Here is a 25,531-nt window from a genome sequence, read left to right as displayed (position 1 = left end):
AGTTTGGCCAATGTTAAAAATAAATGAATAAATCCAGTCTCCCAAAACCATGTGGAATAATGGGTTATGGTCTGATGAAACCAGAGTTGAATGTTTTGCCCATAAAAACACAGCACAACATTACATGCCACGCTGAAGCATGGAGGTGGCAGCATCATGTTATAAGGCTGCTTTTCTTGAGCTGGAAGTGGCTTTAATCAGGATAGATTATATAATAATGAATAGCTCCAGATACCGGTCATTTCTGGCACAAAACCTTAAAGCTTATGCTAAAACACTTAAGATGAAGAGGAATTGCACTTTCCCGCACAAATTAACAAATGAATAGCTTCACCTAAACAAGATCAAGGTTTGGGAATGGACCAGCCAGTCCAGATCTAAATCCAATCGTACATCTGTGGAGTGATCTGAAGAGAGCTGTGAACAGGTGATTCCCAACCAATTTGACAGCATTAACATGCCTTTGGAGCAAAGACTGGAAAATATACGTAGATAAGCCAAACTTATCAACTTTTTCTCAAAAAAGATTCAATGCTGTAATCAAATCTAAAGGTGCTTAAACAAAGTATTAGTTTAGGGGTGGGAAGACTTAAAAAGAAAAATGTATAAAAACGTTGCTTATATTTTTCCCCTAAAATGATTGTTATTGTCTTTTTCCACTTTAATATACAACATGCAATTTCACAATAAAAGGTGAAAAAGGATATGACAGGATTTAAAGCTGGTTGGTTGAATTTTTTTGCATCACAAAAATCATTTTAACAGGGGTATAAAAAAGGTGTGTGTGTGTAACTATGTTTTACCAAAAAGAACATGCGTTGTTGCAAGCCTTTCCCAGAAAGTTTGCTTAGACAGCCCAGTCTGATGAACTCGCGCGTTGGGGTTGCCAGATTGTCCACCCCAATCAAATCCTTCTGCAGCTCCAGCAGTCTCTGGTAGTTGTCGGTCTTCAGCATGCTGGAGTGGAGCACAGACTCCAGTTCGGTCACATCAGCCAGTGCAGCTGTAAATAAAGGGCAAACTCTCATCACATAAGAGCAGCATCTCTCAAAACATATCACTTTAAATCTAACTTTAAAAACAAGCAAAAAAACAAAAAACAAAAACAAACACCCAGGAATGCTTTTGCTTTGATAAATAATTGTTAAGACTTTTAAGCGAAAGGAATATTCATTACTTATATAAAAACATTATGTTGCTCAAAGATATTCATATTAAACTTACTAAAAAAAACCCTAACAATCTCCAAGCATCACAGAATCAGCACAAGAATATACAAGCTTACTGTTATAAAAAAAAAACAGTGAGCAAATGTGTATTAGTTGCTTGAACTAAGAAGACAATAAAGAACCATGTGGAATTTAAAAAAAGACAATAGAATGCATACAAAACTATATAAAAAATAATAATCTGACATCTAACCTCATAAAACCCCTAAATCCAGCTGTGCTACACGTCCATAAAATCTCGAATATATACACCCTTTAAAAGTAAATAAAGTTCACACATGACTGTGTATATTTACAGGTTTTTTAGGTCACATGGGAATTTGGATTTGCTGGTGATCTTTAACATGGACCCCTCGCTCACCTCTGCAGTCTCTGAAGTCGGAGTGTGTGGCAGGGTAGTGTTTGCAGAGTCTCTCCAGGATCTGTTTATAATGCAGCAGTCTGTGCAGTGGCCTCAGAATAAACACATTTAAGGGCACGTAGCACACTTTCTGCAGCTCAAAGTCTCGACACACAGTTTCCAGCCGCCCGGAGGAACGACATGCCGTCTCCAGTTCGGTCACACACTCTGAGTGCTTCTGCAGCTGAGCCGTCAACAGCTAAGAGGCAGCAGTCGCACACAGGACATTTAGTTTATGGTTTAATTCTCTTAAGAACAAATCTACATGCCATTTTAAAGTCTCCTAATGATTACAATAGAAGACTGAACATGCTGGAAGAACTTTACCTTCAGTCCCTGGGTGTTTTTCAGCATGATGTCCCCGATACGCTGGTAATCCCCCTTAATGTGGGCATTTGAGCGGCCTTCCCTGCATGCACAGACACACACAGTGTTGTTGGGATTTAAACACTTCACCTGAATCAGTGACCGTTAATGTGACTTGCTCTGGATAACCAGCAGGTGTCGCTGTTGACTTTGTGTCAGTGTCTGTGAATTTAATCTCTCTACCAGTTAACCAACAAGAAACGTGAAATGATAAAAGCACATGAATCTATGAGCATGTGTAAATGCAATATCTATAAAGCTCCTGATTTTCAACCAGCCAATTAGGGTCAACATCATTCTGGAGGGCAGGCTTAGACAGGGACAGAGTATGATTAAGAAAAGGGAATGATGGTAGTGATGATGATGCTACTGCTGCTGCTGATGACTGTGATTGTGAGTAAGGCAGTATAGTTTAAAGTGCCTACCATGTCACGTCACCAGTGCGAATTGGACAGTGCTGGGTGTCATGGAAACCCCAGACCCTGAGGCAAGCAGGTTTTTCCACTGGGGATAAGGGGTTGCCAAGGAAACCGTGTGTGTGTGTGCGCGCATGTTTTAACACCTTATTGATGTTCATTCACAAAGACTAATTCTTCAGTCAAGAAAATTGTGTGTGTTTGTGTGTGCGTGTGTGAGTGTTTTTTACCACAGTGCAAGTCTCTGCTCCAGGTCTTTAAGGAATTCAGAGTGGTAGGTGTGAAGCGGTTCAAAGCTGGATTTCAAAAGGTTCTTTAAAGAATCTGGAGCACACTCCTCTTTAGCCAGTACACTCTGAAATGACTACACACACACACACACACACACACACACACACACACACACACACACACACACACACACACACACACACACACACACACACACACACACGTTAACACTGCATAGAAAATCTGTCCTCTTCTTTTTAACCAACACCCCATAAATCCTAATACATTATCAACACAAACAGTAAATATAAAACGACACAAACCTCATAGAAAATCACTATCATTTGTATAGTAAGAGCTAATTCACAGAATTGTTTGGAAAGTGTTTAGCATTTAATCAGGAAAAAAACTGTTTGTTGAATTGGTGAAGCTTAATGAAAGTTTCCATCACAATTCTACAAGGAGTCCCTGTGGACAGCACATGGTGACATTAAGAGAACACAAGTTCAATGTTTTCTGTCACTGGAAACATTTGAGGGCAGAGAACATGGTTCTGTGCAGCTTATGGCAACCTGACAAGTTTTTTGCCTTATTAAAAGTGAGGAAGCGCTGCTGGATTGTGAGTGATGATAAACTTGTTTTGTTAATGTACATTAAATGTAAATATCATTACAATCAATATAAATATCATTACATATATAAAATATAAAATGTAAATATCATTACAATAAGTTCAGTGTTGAGGTATAAGAGAAATGAAGGAAGGAACACTTTGGGATATGCGACAGGACAACAATCATTACCTTTCCCAGATTTATAAAAATATGACATTACAACATTAGCAAGCAAACAAACACAAGTAGGGTGTGAAAATGTTTTCAGGTACACTATAAATACTGGTCATCACATAAATCACACTTGATGTTGAGCTAGAACGTGTGTGTGTGCGTGTGTGTGTGTGTACTAATCCTTCAGAGTGTGTTTGAATGGATGAGCTACCAGACAGCTGTCCTTTACGCTACTACACTAAACTCTGGTCTAATCAGAAACCCCAACAGAGCACGAGATTGATAAGTAATCAATCAGTTCTGTCCCTAGAGCACTATAGCTCCAGATAACTGATCCTATTATCACCTCACCAAGGCTTAGAGATTAGATGCACCGATCAGAATCGATACTGGCACTGAACACTGTGAGTCCAGTGTGACAGCGGACGATAATAAAAGAACGTGATACGATACCATCGCATTACTTTTGCAATACGAATCCTATATACTTTTTTATTTTTGCAATTTAAACCTATGAAAAAATGCTTCTTAATCCTTTTATAGTTACATTTAATCTAATGAAAGGCATGTGAGACAAGCTAGTTTCTTTTATTTGCTTACATTGTAACTGTCTTTCCCTCACTGGTTCTTTTCTTTCACCTAAGACAAAAAAATAAATTCAGCTTGTCATGTTAGAGATGCTGGAAAGCACAAAAGACTCATGTCTACATGTCCTGTAGACTCTCATGTGGCGAGATTACCGTCTTAAAAAGGTCTTAACAGAGAACTTCACCATGACAACAATTACATGTTTTTAATTTTTCTAATAAATATATTACAGGAATTTTACTGTAGGAAAATTTAAATCTGAGCAATCAGATTTAATAACGCAATAGTGCTGTGGTGTTGAACCTGTATAATAAGTAGTGAGGACCAGCACACATTCTCTGTGAAGAGAAGCAGGCAGCGATTGCTGAAGCCCATCAGAGACCAACATCTGACACGTCTGACTGTTATTGACATGACATATTTTAACAATGAGGCCTTTGTCCATCCAGACAGCACACAAAAACATACACACAGTCTACGATTCATTCTGTCATTACCAAAGTGATGAGCTCCAGATCCTTCAGGTAAGTTCTCTCTGTGGTGAGCAGCTCTTTGGCAATGAAGTAAGCTTTGTCCGTCGGAAATCTCTGTAACATACGACCACAAATTCATTGGTTTCACAACACAGACATTTATAACCAAATCCTACCGCCTAACGTTTAGTCTCTCACCAACTTTCTATTTAACCAAGGCAGCCATGTCTGCACAAGAGTGCTGCGGTGTGTGGAGTTATGCTCCAGTTCGAGCAGATGCACAACACTATGTGTAAGGGATAATAGCGGACACCTGGCTCCTATTCTGATTTACATCAAGGCAGATTTTAGGTGGTTTACGCTAATCTAGTAATGACAAAGATGTGGCAGAAAGTTGCTTTTTCCAAAGATTTTTTCCCCACAAAACAGAGCACACATTATAATTTTGACCCAATTCTGTGATATAATGTGTAAAGAACAGTCAAATGCATAACAAGGAAAATAATTGTTCAAAATGGCGGCTTGAATTGTATTTTGAAAAATTAAGCTGTAATTGTAAATCTGTATGATTTTGTTCTTTTCAGATGTCGCTTATGCCTTTTGGTTATATATTATTGAAATTACAGTTTTGGCCTGATCATAGAAAAATACTACAAAACCTTTATAAAAGAGCATCCCTAATTATTTTTACTGCCATTTCCAACATTGGATAGAGTTACATAAGTTCTGGGTAAGTTTAGAATTTGAGTTATGAATCAAATACTGACCCAGTTTACTGACACATTCCAACTTCCCTCATGAACAGGGAAATTTTTGTCTATGGTAAACCTTACACATATTCTACAGATGTGAATGCTAGAGATTAGGTGTAAAAGAGTTTTGAAGTTTTCAAACAGCATCTACAGACCTACCTGTTCATGAAATCTCTAAACTAACACTACATGTGTTACCCATGTGCATTCTTGCTAAATCACCTCCCAAGACAGTTTTTAGTCTGGCTGTAAATGCAGTAAAAGTGACTATTCTCCCACCTTTCTCCTATTCTCCTCTTCATCATCTGTGCGCAGAATGCTGGCGTCGTTCAGGAGCGGGGACGTGAGAGGTGATGGCTGCTGATCATCCGGGCTCGAACTCATGCCGTTCAGGTCATGTGCACGGCGATGACCGTTCACCAGAGACATGGACAAACCTGGTGCTTCTATGGTGGATATAAAAGACCCAGATGGGAAGGAAGGAGAGAAAGAGACAAGTCTAAACACTCAGCCTTTCTCCAGTGATTAGGATAAATTAACATATTTGAAAGAATCTCATGGTGCTCACTGTTCTGTTCACTGACTCTGTCTGCCTATAGAAATACAAGCTTCTGATTCATAATCAGTGCAAAACAGCTGAATATTTTGTTTGTATATTAATGTGTGTGTAATATTTAGCAGTGCTTAAGTATATACCCACTTACACTCCAGTCTCTATCCCTAACACCCAGGAGAGTGAACACAGTACTTGCCCAACAGCGCCTCCTGTGCTCCCTGTCTGCAGCGCAGCCATGTTAAATAAAACAGCCAAGAGAGCAGCTCGAGACAGCACACACACATACACACACATCACATCCCAATACAGTGCAATGGTGGGGAGCCATGACAACCACCAGACAGGCTACACATGCATCAAAAACACCATGCCAAATGTATGTATAGACTGAATGTATATACATGCATTCACAATCACACAGCCTGACTCATGCACTAACGGCACACATGGACACGAGTCTGGGAGGGGAGGGGCTACAAACTAGGATGATAATGAAACAATCTTTAATAAAAGATTCTTGAGCCCAAATTCATAAAGGCCAACTTTATTGACACTAGAGCACAGCTGTATACAGTGTTATAGAGTTGAAATAGTTTTATAAAGAGAAAAGAGATAAGAAAAATAAAACAGGGTTCAAAAGTCAGTAGTGAAAGCCAATAGAAAAACCACAGATGCTGAATAAGTGAGTGTGTGAATTTAAAAGTGGGAAAAAGAGTATGAAGGAGTGTGGGTGTGTGTTTGTGCGCGTATGTGCGTGTGCATGTGTGTGTAAGTGCATGAGTTTGTATGCACAAGACAATGCCCTAACACCATAAAAAAAGTTACAGTGACTGTGTTGATTAAAAGAAAAATGCCATTTTGTGGCATTATTTAGTGGGTAAATGGTGTCACATTTTCAATGTCACTTAAACATACATTCATATGGGAAATAAGAAGCAGTGCCTGAAATGACTGTGGTCTTTGCTCGAGACGTAGAACAGGAAAAAGCAGTGACAGAAGGGAAAGCATGCAGATTGAGCTTTAGAACCCAGCATCAGTGTGTTACAAAGTCAAATCCCACAGCCATTCATTCGTCCATTCCATCAAACAGTTAAGAAAAGAAAAGAAAATAACAGGAGCATTTATTAATCATAAATGACAGTGATGGAAATGAAAAGCTCAAGCTTTGGCCTGTGCAGGAACACAACCAGAACCAGTGGGAGCAGAAAGGAAACAGAACCCAACCTTTGAAATTAAAGATGCAGTAAACAAAAGGTGCCAAGCTGGTTACTTTTGGAGAGAGTTGTGCTTTTTGGTCCTTCTTATTTATTTTTTTAAACTGGAAGTGATTGGGGGAGTTGTGTGAGAATCAGATTAGCAGTGATTACATTGGGAACAAAAAGTCACAGAGAGGGAGTGGCAGGCAGGAACACAGCGGGACACCATTGTTAAGACAATATGACAGCGTAATGTGCTCTGCTCTTCTACTCTCGTCACCCTCACTGGGTATTGTAGAATACTAATTCTACTAATAGAATTCTTGTTCTAATAATAAATGATGATAAATAGAGCTCAAGTCCTAATGCGTCCCCATTAGTTTTGAGGAATTAAACACTTCTGAAAGTGGGTGAAATGAAAACTACGTTGTTTGTGGACGAGCTTTTGCTCTTTCTACACCGCAATAACCATGTTTGTTACATAACAGCTGTGATTACACATATTTTGCAATGGCTACATCATTTTAACACGTGGCAAAATACATGGAGAACACACAGATTTTGTCTTGTACAAATACAATTTTAGAATTACTGGACCAAGCGGATTTCGCGCTTACAGCCGTTTTTTGAAGATTGACGCAAGTGACATGCCTCTGCAAGCATCACAAAACTATTCAGCTTTACTGGAAACAGGTTTAGCAATCGCTTGTTAGACAAAAGAAGATTTTTTAAGTAGCAGGTTGTAGTAACAGTGATTATTCTGTGAAGCTGTCAACCAGTAAGTGTTCAGTATGACAACCCCAACTGAATGATTCCTGAACCACAGTTAAACATACTACTATAAAGCAGAAATGGGTAAAGATCCATGAACTTTGGCCTTGGAACAAAAAATCAGCCCTGGTTCCTTAAGTGGAAAAGGTGGCAAAAGATCCCAGGGTGCACTGAAAGGATCTTGCCATGCAAGTGTGTCTATATGGAAAAACTGGAATGTTTACAGAATTATTTATAATTACTGCATTAAACGCCACAGAGTTATGATGCCCGCTGGTGTCAAACGCCACACCAGTAAATGACACATTCACATTAATCGGGACAAATAAAGCTTTAAAATCAAAAAACAAACAATCTGACAAAAGCAAAGGAGGATTTACACATACAAATGCATGACTAATAAACACAATGTCAGTGATTTAAATGGGGCCTCCTATCAGACATCAGTAAAAAAAAGTGGGAGTTTGGCTGAACGTTTTTCTGTTTTATCAAAACCCACAGCCAATTCTGATTTGTCTATAAATGAATGGATAGGAGATGATTAAATATTAGAAAAAGTTGTAAAACAAGCTACATTCTTAGTGTTACGTTTTCACATTACAAATGTCATATACAGATGTGTTCTATATAAAGAGCATCACTATAATCAATAAAAATATGAAATATGAAAGCCACAGACATTTCTTCTTCTTTTAGTTTCCTAAACACAGCCCCATTCATGCTTCTAAAATGTTCTACAATTATAAAGTACTAAAAAAGCTAAGTGGCACAATGAAATATCTGAAACAACATTTTTTTTTTTTTTTTACATTAATGAAAACGTGAATCAGCTAAAAGACGTAATGTGAGTGTTATGTGCGTTATTTTGTTGATATGGAAATCATGTCAACAATTCTTTAGCTAGTAGAAACACATGAAGGCCTCTGATGGAGTGGAAAAACTCCCAGACCATCACACTAAAGCCCACATCACAAGCCAGCTTCATAAACATGAGAAAGCCTGGCTTCACTCAACTGTTTAAATCCAGCTGGTTCACTTATCTACAGTGGAAGTGAGAGGTCCAACAAAGGACTTGGCACTAAGTAAAGGATTTGATCTCTTCACACTTTAAGATATGTTTGCTGTTATCACAGAACAATAATCAAGAGCAATGTTGCTACTACAGATAGAGATAGACAGAGAGAGAGATAGATAGATAGACACAGAGAGAGAAAGAGAGAGATCTCACTGTGCCAGCCATCGTTCGCACACTTCGCACTGAGTAGGAGTGTGACACGTACCTGTACACACAGGCTACAGGCTGCCTCAAGCAAGAGAGAGAAATCTTCTTGCCAAACATCTGCCCCCGTCATTTCTCCCAGAACCCTAGACCACACACTGCTGACTGAACCTCTGAACTCTTTAACAGTTAAACACTTGAGCTCCTTCCTCATCACTGAAATCCACAACCCCTCCCTCACCATCTTCATCCAACTGCAGGCTGCCAAATGATAACTTGTTTCTGGGGAGATGGGAAACAGGGGAACTGTGTACCCCAGGGTTAGAAAAGCCCAGTGATTGGCTGCAAGAGCCAGTGGACTCCATTTCCTCAGAGTCACTTGTATCTGTACCACTGCTCGTAGAGCCATCAATCATCTGCATGGCACTATGGCGACGGTGTGGAGAGCCACTGGCTTTGGCTTGGCCAAGTGGAGAAAGGCCATTGGCCAGCATGCGGCGCTCAAGAGCGGCCATTCTTTCAGCTCGGGGGAAAATGGGTCGGGGTTGACTCAGGATCAGTGGGTCTGTCTCTGAGCGATTACCCACATTCTGGCACTTTGTTGTGTTTACAGAGCGATTCATGATTGGAGAGCAGCTGCTGAAGAACTTGCCTTTCTCCTCCTGTGCAGCTGACCTCAGGCTAAAACTCCGCCCACAAATGGCTAAGCCATCCATGCCTTCGTGCTGCCCGTGGCCATTGTATCGTGTATGGCTAAAAGAGCCTGTTCTATGGTGGGAGAAAAGGGCAGGGCTTGAGGTCAAGCTCCTGGTTCCTGTGAGATGGCGTATGGGGCCAGGGCTACGTGTGGCCAGCTCATCCAACAACGTGCTATGGAGTATCCCACGTACTGGAGCCACACCTCCAGGCAGTGACCACTCATAAACTTCATAATTCTGACTGTGAGAGGCTGGGCTTGAGGTTTGAGTGGGACTGGGATACAGTGGGGGTGGAGTATGAATGACAGGAGAAACAGAATGAGATTCTCTTTGTTTAATCCTGTTGGGACTGGCTTTACATTCACGCAGGCGAGACGCATCATCCCCTGGCCAGTGGCCGAGCGAGCCATGCCTGCGATGCGTGCGAGAGTGTGACCTACTGACTTGACCTCTGACTTCCATCTCACTAATCTCTGCATCACTGCAGTCAATGTACGGGATTGAGGAGCAGCTGCCTTTAGCTGCACAAGACGCAACACCTGCAGTGCTGAGCTCGCCACTCTGCTGCCTGACACACGCTTCAGATAACACGCCGTCACTCTGCTGAGACGATGGAGGGGGGCTTCCACGAATCCTTAGTGCAGCTGAATCCTCAGAGCTAACCAACGCTGGCTCCTTCCAGCTTCGCCTATCAGCCTGTGAATGACAAAAAGAGTGCAAAACATTAATGTTTTACTTGTATAATAGACCACATCTATACACGCCCATGATCCCACATTTTGTCATTATCTGCACTGTTAAGTCACACAAGTACCCCAGCCGAATTTAATTCCCTTGTTGGGGTAAAACAGACTGATATAATGATTAGTATAAAAACTGCAATCACCCATCAGACAACTTTTATTTTGGAATAACAGTTGGACCGCATCCCAAAAACACACACTACTAAATGTGTCATAATAGCATGGCAGAAATATCTAGTTCATATAGGGGCATGCTATATATAAATCCAGTATGCAGTTTGAAACACACCCTAGATACATTCCCACTGAATGGGGACAGTGGGCAGGCCAGAGGAATCACGTATTTGGCTGATATTGTAAATGCGACCTCCACTGGTGTCTGTTGTTAGAATTCACAGTTACAATGTCACTATCTCAAAACCCCGTACAATAATAAGCAAAGTGTTGTGGTTGGATACAGATGTGGGTACTCAAACAGATAGAGAATATAGCGGATTCGGATTAAAAGCCAAACTCCGAAAGACCACACAGTGCAACAGAAAAGTGGAATAAGGAGTAAGGGGTGAAGGAAAGCTTACTTGATTTGGCACTTGTGAGTGTGCAGGAGAAGGCAAGGGGGACAGGCTGCTGTTGAACTGAACTTTACTGTGTTTTCTGCAAAACAGACGCACAAATACATGTATTAGACCAGAGATTCATTTCAGGTTTAATTTACTGTGTCAGATTTTTTTAGTTGGCTTATTTGTTAGCATTGCATTTTAACTGCTCAAACATGCTCTGCCAGAAATTTGCCTTATTTTTCCCGACAGACCTGGTGCAACTCTCCAACACACTTTTTACCCCCTCTTCCTCCAGTCTACACTTTTTTTTCTTTTTTTTTTTTTTTTTTTAATGGGATTCAGGTCAGGGCTTTGTGATGTTTTAAAATCACACTTCAGTCATCAATGGGACATTTGTGCCGCTTCCCCTTCCAGTGTCTCTGTTGTAGCAAGATATTTGCATTTGCATACACTTGTTTGTACAGAAACTTGTGGTACCTTCCTTCGGTTGCTGGGGAATTGTTCCAAAGAAGCTACCAGACACGTCAAGGTCCAGATTTTTTTTTTTTGGAAGTCTGCAGAATTGCATTAACTATAAAGATTGGCCCAGGCCAGTGAACTCATCAATAGGCCAGTGAACTTGCTTAACTAACTTGCCAAAAGAAATGTTCGGTAACATTAAATGTGGGATTGTATAGTTTTAGCTTACATTGTATAGTATGTGAATAACATAAAATGAAAACAACTGAGTTTCAACAAGAACTGATTACAGGATGTGACCTGTGCAACGTTTGACCTGTTGAGGCACTTCTGATTAGTCTCACCTGTAGAAAGGATGTTTTTTAAACTCAGCCTCTTTTACATAATCTATCACTTGCTTCTGAGTCCGGCCGCTGAGGGATAAAGCAGATTTCACAGTTTAAGACAAAGAGAAAAGGAATTAACATACAGTATATTTTCCAAATGAAAACGACTTAAAATGACTACAGAAATATTGTTGTGACTAAAATCGAAAAAACTAAGAGATTTACAAACAAGGTGCTGCATATAAAACATTGCGACCCCCACACACACAACAGTAATATAAACTACACTGAAATGCACAAGAGAACAAATGTACAAAAAATTCTTAACACACAATCAACAGATGCCAGTCCATGAAAAGTTTTGTAAACAATGTTGCATTCCAATCCAGCTCTGTTACTGCATGTCCATTTTAAAATAAAGTTTTTTTGTTTTTGTTTATTATTTCCAAATTGTTATTGAAATATCATAAATATCTGTATCCACAAACCTGTACTTCATAATACTAATTCATATCAGTATACTTCCCAACACTACCACACATCTGCAGACACGGACAGACAAAGCTTTACATTAACGACGCTCACCTGAACCTGAAGGATGATCCTCTGCTGAAAAGGACAGGTTTTGGTTTGGGCTTGGGTTCTTCAAAGAGCCTGAAGAAAGCATGGTACTCCACACAGATCTTCCAGAAGATTTTACAACAGTCCCGACTCGCCATAACAAATTCCAGAGTGTCCTGACACGCACTCTGCTGCAAAGACAACAGATTCTTATCTGCTCAGACCATACACTTAATAAATGTGTGTATTGACCCACTTTTATTCAGAGAATTTGAAAAGAAATAAGACTGAAAAGATGTTAGATGTTATCCTGCTCATACTCGATCAGAAATAGCATGGATGTGCAGGTAGACGTGCTTACGTTGAGGTCAGGTCTGAGTTTGATAAGGAACTTCTTCCTCTTGAAGCTGAGCTTGCGCACTTTAGACCAGTTAAAGGCATTGATCTTGGTGTGACCCTGCATAAACACACAACACATCATCCCTAAATGTGGCACTTTGATTCTGTACACAGTACTGGAATTTTGCCACTGGAGCTTTTTTCCCCATTGTACAGTATTTAAGGGTTAAAAGGCTGATAAGCAATCATATCTTTGTGGTTGTTATGAAATGGTTCTAACCTATAAACAGGTTCTAACCTATTAACAGGTTAACCAAGCAGGTGGTCAGTGAAAGGAACAATGTTGAATTATTTCTTAACAATGACTATGACTCTAGAATGAAAACTAGAACATTCCTGCTTTTAAATGCAATGGAGAAAATGTGGGTTATTTAAAACCAAGAATATAACAGTGTTTGATTTTGTGGGTATATGTTTGCATTGTCTACCTGAAATACTAGCACTCCTGTGTGGGCTACACTGAGGCTGAGTTTGGTCCCCTCTCTGTCTTTAGCCGGATGCAGTCTGATGCCGTACATCTCCAGCCTACGTGCCACCTCCAGCAACTGGTAGTCTGACTCTGCTGGAGTGTGACCACTGTGACACACACACACAAACAGACAAATACAAAGACATCAGTCCATGCATATACATGTCACCGAGGCCTCATTTTCACTAAAGCAGTTACTGACGATGAATGAATAAAGGTCATGACGTGGGAGTGGTTTCTATTGTACTGCCGTTATACTTGTATGTGTTTTCAATGGACCGCCATAGTAATGATGCACTTACACATGTTTACGGTGGAACTCCATGATCTTGTCCATGAGGGCCATCTGGTCAGGAATGTAGTTATTATTGAGGAGATGTTGCCTGCACTGAATCTCCTCAAAATCTCCAATCTCAGCTGGGAGAGACAGAGAGTATAGTAAGAGAAGGAGGCGGGAGAGATAGGTACAGACAGCGTGGGAAAGGATGAGAGATGGAGGAGGGGCTGCTAAACTGGAAAGACGAAAGACAGGAATAATGCAGCTGTGTTGAAATGACATTTACATTAACACAAAAATATATTCTGTACCTTTTGTCAGTGTTTATATGGCAGCTAAATGTGTATGAATAATGAGAACTAAAGGAGTGTATTGCTTTATTGTACATCACTATCATTATTATTCAGTAAAAGGAAAGGTTTATATATATGTATACACATATACAGTGTGTATGTATATATATATATATATATATATATATATATATATATATATATATATATATATATATATATATATATATATATAAAAAAAATACATACGTATAGCACTTATAATCTGCCTATGTTGATATGACAGCTTGGCTTTTTCCATACACATAGGTACTGAAATGTATCCATGGCAACAAACCATACCTTCCTGCTGATTGAATATGTTTCAAGATATGGGAATAGAAATTTAAATAATTTGATGTAAGATTCACACAGACAGACAGAGACACTCACATTGGATGATGTGGGAGACTAGCATGGCAGCACTGCTGTCGGTGCAGGTCAGCCGACCACTGGCCAGATCTTGCCTGATCTGGAGTGCAAAAAGATACCTGAAAAACACACAATTATGGTTGTGTAAATGATATGGGGTAACAGTGATAAAATAAAACAAGAAGTGGGATATGAACAAAAGCAAACAAATGACTAAATGGGATCAATTCTGTCATATTTCACCTGGTCAGCTCTTCCATCAGCTGGGCATGGTCAGGAGGAAAAAACTTCACCACGAACCGCAGAACTGTGTGCTTGGGGCCTTAACACAAAAATACACAAGCGAGTTAGAAACTGACTTTTAGGCCAGAAGTATGCAATACTTCAAACGCATGAGAGAAACACTGCAGCAGGCTCTTACGTTTGATCTGCTTTATGATGGGTTTTAGAAGGTCGAGCCAAACCTGTGAGAGACAGACCAAGTGTGAGGGATGAATCCAGTGAGACACAGGGAGAGGGAGAGAGCGAGCACTTGAGTGTACAGGATATTTGTGATGATAAATCTAGTCAGAAAATATTTATATTACAGTATTGCTGAAGGTTGCCTCATGCACAAGTCTCACCGTCATCTTATGCTGGTCTTGGAACTCCAGACCGAAGTAATCTCCTTCGACCAAATTGAGGTGAGTACACACCATCTCAAACAAATCCTTGCCTGATGCTCGCTGCTGCAAAGAAAACACACACACACACACAAATAAAACATGAACATTCATCTTCACTTGCAGACTGAAAATTGACACTACAAATCATCATAAACTCGAGTGCAAATTTTATTACCTGTTTTATTACAACTGTGAAAATCTTTTAATTCCAAACCTATTTTAGCATTAAAATGAAAAGAGTCACTGTTTACACATTTACTTCAAAATAGCTTGTAATAGCTTGTCATATTTAGCACTTGGACATCCCACTATAAGCCAACAATATCCAAAGCATGTTAATATAAGTCAGCTCATCTCAGTCTCTCTCAACACACCCCAGCATAGATGAAACAGTGCAGTTTGCCCAACACAGCATTACACTGAACACAGAGACATTTAGTTTGCTTGCACATTTTTTTTTTTTGACAAAATGGGGAAAATCGCAAAATTTAAATTTTCCACAAACAAAAAACCCTCCTTCATCGAGTACCCAGTACAAAATATTCCAAATGAGACAAGGGGGATTAAATATATCTGAACTGCCAGGAACTTCAAGCCAAATCTCTGATGCATTTCAATGCTTCAGAATGTTCCATTTAACTCCCATAGAGGACTCCATGGTTCCCTCTGTATCACCATCACCCTGTTCTCTTTCCTCTTCCTGCTTGAAAAAAAGGCTGAATGAGCCTGACTGTGGGAGGCCATTTAAGCCTACGGCACAGTCTCCATCACACGCAGATTTTGCTGATGATGGGTGAAGTGAATGAGACACTGCTCATTAAAGTGGAGAACAAAATCAGTCTGACTATCTCTGTCTTACAGACACAAAACATGCACATACATGCACGTGAACACAGCTTGAAAAGAAGGGAGAAAACAAATGAGTAAATTAGAATACCCCACACGAATGCACACTCTTACACACACACCAACTCTGATGTATTTCTGAAGAGGGAAAATCCCAAGAGAACAGACAGCCAGCGGCCTATTGCCAGAATCACCAGCGGCCTTTGTGCCAATACCAGAACTAAACCAGCATGAAGTCCTTCCTCCTCTCACTTGCTCTCAACCCCTCTCTTATTCTCCCACAAAACACTCTTTCTTCTTCCGCTCTCCAGCCTCTCTTCTCAATCTCTCTCACCTTCTGTTTTCCGCCCCGCACTTCCCCTTTTTTCAACCAGCACAAGGCACTGACACATGAATCCAGGCTAACATGCGGCCCACTCAATTACTGAAAGGTCATAAGCCAGCAGAAACAGCACTACTACACACACACACACGTGTGCAAACATGCACCCACACACTAACACCACACACATACAAGCACACACACAAACAGAAGCATAAGGACTCTATACACACACACACACACAGTTACTCTTAGCTTTATTGGTGGTTTAAATAGCTCACAAGTGTCACCTGTATCAGATGTAGTAAAGGTGTATTAAAGTGTTTACTAAACCCGGACTAATCATTACTGCACCCTGAAGTAACTTTTATTTAACAGTTGGTTGAGTCAGAGGCAAAGCTTGTCAATGTTTTCCCTGCAGTCATTTTACAGCCAGCAGAGGGCTCTGAAGTATACAAACTGCTCCTTTAATGAGAATAAACATAGCAGAATTTTGGCCACAAATTATCTTTCTCTCATTAAATCCCACTGCAACAGATGGCAAATGTGATGCATTTTAATTAAGTGTGTCGACTTATTTAATAATATTTTATAATAAATGCTTAAAAGAAAAAAACACAGAAAAAATGAAGAAACAGCATTTCACTAACACACTAACTCTAGAATGATAGATAAATATCTCTCAGGTGGTTGTGCTGAAACTCTTCAGATGATTCATTATCTCTTTCCTCTTACAGTCATCGGCGCAGCCAGCACAGCCAGCATCGCTTTCCGCTGTTCACTATGAGCTCATGGAAACTGGACTGATAACAGAACAGTAAGGCCATTGTGTTACAGCTGGCTGCCTGAACTTTTCTGCTACTGTTCAGTGAATAAAGCAGTGCAAAAGAGAGGCTGAGGTTCACAGACCAAAGCAGCTTGCATATTTAAGGAGCGTCTGATGAGGCGTGCAGCATTGGGTGGCAGAAAATTCCAGACAGAAGGAGAGCTGCTGCCTGAGGCCTGAGACTAGAAGCGGTACAGCGACTGGTCATACCACACAGGCAAAGAGAATGACGGCCTTCTGGACGAGCGCGCTTGTCGGAGTAGGTCACAGTGTAGTGAGTGTGAGGAGGGAAGTGGGGGGATGGGAGCAGGCCCGCAAGGCTGAACAGGTTAGTCTGTCTCTATTACTGTGAGGACAAGCTATGCTCTGTGTGTCTGCTGTTCACATGCACATGGCAAATTTAAAATGCAGAGCATTTATAAGCTAAAATATTTTGACACAGTTGTAATTGTTATACTTATCCTGAACATTTCAGCAATTTTTAAATTAGTAACATCTTCAAGCAGTGTATTAAGATAAAAAAAATGCTACTTCTTCTTCTTCTTATCAAGTAAATATAATGTTAGAACTGAAAGCCAATTTAGCTGCACATATAGGGGAAGTGAAGGTGGGAGGGGTGTGGGGAGGGGTATGGTTTAGAGCCAAGTCTGCAGCGGGAGGGAAGTGTCTGGGGGATGAGCTACAGGGGTAATGACTAATGTTACACACCTGAGCCCTGTTTTCCCAAATATATTAACATGTTCTCTCTCTACTGTCTCTTTCTCCCTCTGCCTTCCTGTCTCTTTCTCCCTCTGCCTTCCTGTCTCTCTGTCTCTTTCTCCCTCTGCCTTCCGGTCTCTCTGTCTCTTTCTCCCTCTGCCTTCCTGTCTCTCTGTCTCTTTCTCCCTCTGCCTTCCTGTCTCTCTATCTCTTTCTCCCTCTGCCTTCCTGTCTCTCTCTCTCCCACTGCCTGTTCTCTCTCTCCCGCTTCCTGTCTCTCTTTCTGTGTTGGTCTGTCTCTCTCTGTCTGTCTGCCTCGGTCTCTCTAAGCCTGAAAGCCAGAAGAAGCCGCACTCTCATTTGCTTTTCTTTCACTTTATGTTACTGTCTACTGTACCATGGGACACAAGCAACAATAAAGAGAGCGTATGTGCAATCTCACCCTAGGCCTGTAGTGCCGTCTTGCAGACACAGTAACAATAACAACAAAAAAGACAAAAGGAAACCCATCAGCCTCCATTGTATTTCTATTCATAATTCCGGGAGATGCACACATCCTGTCTGCAGGAGAAACAACACACACAATCATAGACACACGTGAGCTCAAGATAGTGCTTTTACTCTGCACTGTGACAGCATGAACAGCAATTCGAAAAGATCTGTTTTGCTGCCTTCACATCACATGTTAGCCTTCACCTTCCCCAGTTGGCAGTTGGTGTGTGATGAGGAGAGCTGGTTAGTGGGAACTGGCAGATAAGCAAACTGAAGAAAAAAATAAAAAGTTGTCATGATGAACAATAACTGCATCTAGTATTCACTTCATAACTGTATACCACAGTACCACCTAGATACATAGAAGAGTAATAGCTGGCTATTTACAGTACCCCAACCATCTCAAAAATTCTCAATAGTATTGTAGATTTCCAAATATATCCTGTAAAAAGCTAGTAAAAATCATTAAGACACAGCGGATGAAAACTTAACACAATTCAGCCACAATTGCTCGCTGTCAGTAGGAATCTTAAATGAAATAGCACTGTAGCAGAAAATTCAATATGGAATGGTCCAGCTCAGTCCTCACACCTGCTACATACACACACACACACACACAATCACTGTCGGTGACAAATCGAAAATGCCAGCGCAGATGTGTGACCTGGACACCATCGCTATCTGAGACACTACATCAATCTCAAAAAACTTTCACCTACGGCAAGTGATTTAGAGAGGAAACGAAGGAAGACAAAGAACAAGAAACAAGAAAAAAGTACTAGCTTTCAGTTTAAGTTAAACAGTTATAGACTAAACTGGAGCAGGAATTTGCAAGCACTCATTTTTCTGCCACAGAGCAACAGCAGCTGAGCCAAAAGTCCACGCTAAATCTAGCCTTTTTCCCCTCTTTCCTTCACTCCTTCGTTTTATTAACTGTGCATATTACACTCAATATTTAAAATCCATCGTGAGGATTATAAGATGGCTTCTGCAGAATTAAACTTCTCTTCGACAGCAGTCCAGCTCCTTTAAATGAATCTATGAAGTCTGCATTGGCCAAACAAAACAGTACATTTTATCATGAGTGGCTTGTTTCCGAGTCACTGGACAGGTCTGCTGAGAGTGCAGAGTCTCATCTTACATCTACTTATTTACTATTTACCTTACTTTCATCTGGCACAAGAAGAAAAGAAAATTACCACAAATTCCTAATTTCTCTTACAAAATGAGTAATGAAAAGGCAGGCTTGTTTATCATGCCCATGCCAACTCACCCTTGCTATTTACTCTTGGAGAATTTCTTTTCACACCTTTAGGGTTCTTCAATCCCTGACAGTGCAAACAAAGTTTGCTCAGTGACCCCATGGCAGTGTTAAAGGCTTGAGTCAACAGAACGGTGGACTTCAGGAGTATCAAGTTGTTTTCTGGTACAGTTTTCTGGTACAATTTTCTTTGACAGGTAAACCCCCCCTCTCCCTTCCACAGCTTTTATAGCCAACTACTTCACTAAACATGTCAGCTGATGTCCTGTTATTCTCTCAAACCAATATGACACCTGTTTAATGCTAGCTGTGATAGCGTAGTATGTTCTGTTTACACAATCTCACACACTCTCTGCTGATTGGCTGCCTGCTCTTGCCAGTCAACATGAAAGACTACTTTCATGCCTAAAGATAGTGCATGAATTTCGATGAATTTGAGCTAGCGCACGATTTCCAACTGCACAGTAAAATACTTGTATAGACTTTAAAATCCTGAATTTATAGATCCCTGTAAAGCTGCTTTGTGACCATAATGTTCATTGTTGAAAGATCTATAAAAATCCAATTGAACTGAATTGACTATGATGGGGACTCACAGCTGCTTAGGAACACTGACTCAATATTCATGCAGAAATAAATAAGTAAATAAATAAATAAAACAAGCACAGCATGTGTCCCAAAGTGATAATACTTGTACATCACTATGGTGGCTGCATCCCAGATGTAGTGCTATTGGGCATATAGTACATTACAGGTTCTACACCACCATTAACTTATACCCCATGTAGTGGAATGGATAAATAATTTGAGAGCTGAAAGCCTGTGTGAATTATTACTGCATGAACACAAGTTGAAAATGGCAGATTTATGTCTACTGCAGTCATGTAAGAAATTTAAAACCTAGCCAAATGTCAGGGGAATAAAACATTCCTGAGTAAATAAATTCAAATGAATTTAAACCATCAGACCATTTTTATCCTCTGAGGTTAATTTTGTCTGCGTCTCATTAATGTTTCATTGCATTCCAGTACTAAATCCAGGTTTAAAGAAACACCTCTAGTGTAATATTGGTGAATGCAAAGCAGACCGGGAACTGAAAACAGTACAGAAACACAGAAATGCTGTTGGATTATTTAGTTAATAAAAGGTAAAACTGCTGTTAATATAGAACAGATGAGTGCATGTTCATTGTCACTTGTGCCATTAAGGTGAAAACTCTCGGTAAGGATTGAGCTAGGGCTGTGATACATATTCAGGGTTTCCCACAGAAAACCAATATTACACTAGCTAACATAAAATCACCAGCTAAAATCACCAGCTAACATACTTTAAATTTGCAAGAACTATAGACTAATACAATAACAGGCTTAAATAATTAATTTATCAACTGGCTAGTTATCCTCCAGAGAGTGACGGACCACGTCCTTCTCTCATATCGGCTGTGTGGCGCGCATGCCCGCTCGTGGTGTGAAGCGCGTCCGCGCTATTCTCCTAGATGCACTTGACGGCCTTTTGTGCGGCGGATTTTTTTTTTTGGACGACCTAGTTAAGGCGGTAGGGTTTCCCAGCTTAGGCGGGCCGCCTGAACTGCAAAGTGCTGCAGGAAACATACGTCATGTTATTTCATTTAAATGTCTTCCAGAATTATCATCCATGAGTGACTTGCCATCTGACCCAACAGAACTTGATCAGGTGACTGACCATTTATATTGTAGCTCTGCTTAAAAGGAAAGTAATTAGAGAGAAAAAACTTGTACCTTGGTACGACGACAACACAAACAATCTGCTAGGAAATTAGCACGTAAATAGTGTCAAACTAAATGATCAGTATTTCGATTAACATGGAAGGAAAGCCTTCATAGCTACAAAAAATCTCTTAGTGCTGCTAGATCAGTGTATTTCTCCAGCCTTATTGAAGATAAAAATAATCCTAAATCTTTATTTAATACTGTAGCAAAATTAGAGTCAGTGTAATAAGTAACGACTTCATGAATTATTTCAATGAAATACTCAGGCATAAAATTCAGACCATTATACCAAACAAATTGATAGATAATGCTGTAGATCAGTATTTAGACCGTTTTAATCCCCATCAAGAGAATGACTTATTTTCACTGATATCGTCTTCAAAATGATCAACCTGCTATAAATGCTGGTTGTAACTCAGCAGTTATGCTCATACCTACTGTACTGTACATAGGAATAATATTCATGAACTGCATCAATCAGGATTGTAAATGTTGTAAATCATTTCAGGGTTGTGTCTCTTTGCTAGAATTACTTGATCTTAGTGCAGCTTTTGAGACCATTGTCCATGCTATTCTACTTGATAGAATAGAACATGTTGTTGGTCTTAAAGGGACAGCCCTCTCCTGGATCGGGTCTTATTTGACAGATCGATATCAGTTCGTAGACAACCAGCTATATGTTTCACCTAAGTCAGATGTGAGTCACCATCTTAATAAGATTGAAGATTGTGTGAAGGATATCAGATAGTGGATGGTTACTAACGTCCTCCTGCTTAACTCGGACAAGACAGAGGTGATTTTTAGGTGCACAGGCAGCCAGAAGTAACTCTGGATGGTCTTTCTATTACATCATGTGCAGCAGTAAAAGAGCTTGGTGTGATTATTGATACTGGTCTCTCATTTGAAGCTCACATAAATAATACCACAAGAGTAGCCTTTTCATCTCAAAAAATATTGCTAAGATTAAAATTATGATGTCATTATATGATGCAGACACTAGTTCATGCATTTATTACCTCCAGGTTGGATTATTGTAATGCTTTACTGTCTGGATGTTCTATAAACAAGCCCCAGTTAGTCCAGAAAGCAGAAGCTAGAGTCCTAACTAGAAGATATGATCATATCGCCCCTATCCTATCCTCATTGCATTGCCTTTCGGTCAAGTTTCGCATTGATTACAAAATACTATTATTAACCTATAAAGCACTTAATGGTCTCACGCCACAGTACCTGAGAGATCTTTGGGCTTTTTCATGAGCTGTCAAACCTACTTCGATCAAAAGGTGCAGGCTATTTGGTAGTACCTCAAGTACAAAAGGCTACAGCAGGGGGTAGAGCTTTTTCTCACAGAGCCCCACAGTTATGGAACAGACTTCCAATTAGTGTTCGGGACTCAGACACAGTCTCAGTATTTAAGTCCAAGGTAAAAACATAAAAATTTGTTTAGTCTATTTTTTTATGAATAGCTTTTCTTAGGTAAAGAAGTAGATCTGGAGGGTTCATGGGCACTGAGTGTTTGGAGAACTGGGAAGTCTGGATGCTGTCGGCTTACCACCCTTGCAAGTTGCTAAGGTTTGCAGACTGTGGAGTGGTGAGACGCTTTACATCCCAGGAAGCCCTCAGGTCTGTCACGCCTTCTGGCTCTAGCCTTTTAGTCATGATATCTTGTCGGAGTCCCTGTCTAAACTTTGCACATAATTAACATAGTCCATAACATGATTACAGTCATACCTAACAATTTTTCTCTCTTTCTGTCAAGCTTTATATACCACATCCCGAGCTCCCGGTGTTCCGAGTTCCTAGCCTGATCGTCTCTTCTTGGAGCTACCTAGTCAATCCTGATGTTCTACCACTGACTAGAGTCTCATCTCCTGGGGGTCACCTTGCCAGGGATTGATCTGCATGGTCAGCCAGTGTCTCACCGTCATGCCTTCTTTTGAACCAGTGTTGTGTCAGTCAGCTGTATGGTCTGGTCTTTATCAGCAATCAGGTCTGTGCTGAACTCAGAGTTTACGATGACCCATTAGTTCCTCAGGAGCTCTCGGTTGCACTATTTATAAACTGTTGTGGAAAGGACATTATTTACATTTACACTATTTACTATAGAGTGTCACCCAAATGAGAATGGGTTCCTCATATCATCATCTCCGGCTTGCTCATTAGGGATAGGGATAGATATATAGTATCATAAATTTTAAAGTAATCTTTTTTACTTCTTAAATTAATCTATTTTTTTAATCCTAATTTTTCTTCTTCTTCTATATTTCTTTCTTTCTCTCTCCTGTTTCCAGACTTCTGTAAAGCTGCTTTGAGTCAATGGGAAGTTGTTAAATGTGCTATACAAATAAATTTAATTGAATTGAACTAGGCCTGATTTATTATCCAAATAGTATATACAATTTTGATATAAGATTCTGTCCATATCACCCAGAGTCCTAAATTCAGTAGTGCTAAGGCTAAAGTCTACTGATGGTATTTATAAGACTTGATTCAGACGAAAAGGTTCTCTCAAACTCCAAAATAAAAGAATTTTAAAATGCATGTGCTCCGAAATCACGAGCAGAGGCCCATCTGTTCAGCACAGACAGAAAGACACACACCAGCTTTATGTGCCTGAATGAGCTTGTATAAATATGACGATCTCTCTTTCTCTTTTTCTCCCTCTCACCCTTAGACACTCATACACACGTGTGAGAGGAACAAATAACCATATGCAGTGTGTTGACACAAGACCTACAGCTGCCGTGTGCGTGCTGTGTGCATGTGTTGTGTATACACTTAAGGCACACTGATCTACAATGTGGTGATCTGGTGTGTTTTTCGTCAGAAGCCATTACACAATCAGTTCCTCGGCTGTTAATGTTGGGTTTTTTAAGCAGACATTTTTTGCTATCTAGACGGATTAAAAACTGCACTGATGAAACAGTGATGAAGTAAAAGCCTTTTAAACTGTGACTAATGATCAATAGAAGGGAGATCTGTGTGTAATAAATCTTACAGGTTCAGTGTAATTACCAGGAGCAGGGTAAAACACGGCTCTTTGTCATACACAGTATACACAGTGCAGTTTGACCTATGGAACAAGTCAGGGTTCCCTGTACTTCACACTGGATAAAAGTCTCAGAGAAATGAGACAAATGTAAATAAAACATACCCAACAGTTATACAGATGAACGTACTGATGTTTTTGCCATTATCGTGCATCCCTATACGATGGGAGCAGATTTTCCTGTTCTAATAAATAAATCCTAATAAAGCAAACAGATTGTCAAAGCAGCACAAGACCGTATCAGGCATCATTTATCATTTAGAGTGCAAGATTCATCCAAAAGAACAAACCTGGCCTTGCTTTCTGGCTGGGACAGATGGCATGCTGTCTCTGCCAGTCAATCACGGAGACAACGGCATGGTGGATATCTGAGAGTTCATGTATGTGGAAGACACTGGATAGCATGTTCCTCTGAATAAGTTATGCTGCTGCAATTTTAGCCTTTACCCTCCATGATGAACTCTGTTCGGTGAAAATTGCAATTTAAATAAATCTGTTGAATTAAATCACAATAGATAATCCTACAGCAAGAATGCACAGGAAGAAAAACACAAAAGCACATGACTGATAACCCTATAAAGTGACACCCTATGTATGGGAGACAAAACTGCATCTCAGATTTCAACAGTGACATTAAACATTAAAACATTATTAGGCTAATTACAGCACCTACATAATCAGCTGTAAATAATTTCGGATCTTGTCGTTTAGAATACAACTGTGCGGAAGGTGATACATGTGTCTGACTGCATCTGGGACCAGAATATAGACTTTAAACTTAATATACCAAGAGAGAACAGGGTGTAAGCCATCATCTGCTGATCTACAGGGAGAAGCTGCAAGCAACAGAATCTTTTATTACACACATTCTCCAATAACAGCTAATGTGTGATCTTTTTTTTTTTACAATTAACAGGTCACAAAAAAAAATTCACAGATCTGTGTCTGTAGCATGACGACCTAGAAAACACACACGCCCCCAACACCCTCACACACACACCCCCTCACAAGGAACCAATAAATCCACTGTGTGCAGATTAAAGTAAACTCCTTATCCTTCAACACTCAAGGCCAGCAGCCCTCAGAAGCCATCCACAAATACACACACGGCTGTATGTCCAGAGCTCAAGGCATTTTCTGATAGGAGAGGATTGAGGTCAGTAACGTTCAGTTCCTGGTGCCTGAGTTAATAGCAACTGGAGATGTTTTCGACACACACACACACACACAAAACCGCAAACTGAAGACAAGAAGCACTGGGATACGTGACATGAAAACCACAAGAACGATGACAAAAATACCCACATGTACACGCAGACAATCAGTTGCCATGGCAACTCAGAACCAGGGAATGTACTATTCTGTGAGGATCATGGGAGATTCTGAAGGCTTTGGGTTGATTGTGGTTTGACCCTGCTTGATTTATGATGGCAAAAAAATAA

The 25,531-nt window shown here is 40.2% G+C and overlaps 1 protein-coding gene across 4 annotated transcripts in view; it reads right to left on the bottom strand.

The window, feature by feature from the left end:
- LOC113654214 (FERM, ARHGEF and pleckstrin domain-containing protein 1) overlaps window positions 1-25,531 on the bottom strand; it is a 46,844-nt gene that overhangs the window by 5,301 nt on the left and 16,012 nt on the right. For 3 of the 4 annotated variants that reach the window (XM_047814756.1, XM_047814759.1, XM_047814757.1), the window contains exons 3-19: window positions 14,805-14,909; window positions 14,603-14,645; window positions 14,425-14,503; window positions 14,203-14,300; window positions 13,503-13,617; window positions 13,160-13,307; window positions 12,694-12,789; window positions 12,357-12,523; window positions 11,790-11,858; window positions 11,005-11,080; window positions 10,223-10,379; window positions 5,523-5,689; window positions 4,516-4,605; window positions 2,642-2,775; window positions 1,957-2,038; window positions 1,591-1,828; window positions 804-1,003 (exon numbers count right to left, since the gene is read on the bottom strand). In XM_047814756.1, the coding sequence (XP_047670712.1) occupies window positions 804-1,003; window positions 1,591-1,828; window positions 1,957-2,038; window positions 2,642-2,775; window positions 4,516-4,605; window positions 5,523-5,689; window positions 10,223-10,379; window positions 11,005-11,080; window positions 11,790-11,858; window positions 12,357-12,523; window positions 12,694-12,789; window positions 13,160-13,307; window positions 13,503-13,617; window positions 14,203-14,300; window positions 14,425-14,503; window positions 14,603-14,645; window positions 14,805-14,909 (2,064 nt within the window). The remainder of the gene's footprint in view (window positions 1-803; window positions 1,004-1,590; window positions 1,829-1,956; window positions 2,039-2,641; window positions 2,776-4,515; window positions 4,606-5,522; window positions 5,690-10,222; window positions 10,380-11,004; window positions 11,081-11,789; window positions 11,859-12,356; window positions 12,524-12,693; window positions 12,790-13,159; window positions 13,308-13,502; window positions 13,618-14,202; window positions 14,301-14,424; window positions 14,504-14,602; window positions 14,646-14,804; window positions 14,910-25,531) is intronic. The other variant, XM_047814758.1, reaches the window with a different exon arrangement.

Source organism: Tachysurus fulvidraco, chromosome 6 (assembly GCF_022655615.1).
Source record: "Tachysurus fulvidraco isolate hzauxx_2018 chromosome 6, HZAU_PFXX_2.0, whole genome shotgun sequence".
Classification (NCBI taxonomy): domain Eukaryota; kingdom Metazoa; phylum Chordata; class Actinopteri; order Siluriformes; family Bagridae; genus Tachysurus; species Tachysurus fulvidraco.
This window is presented reverse-complemented; position numbering and strand designations above follow the sequence as displayed.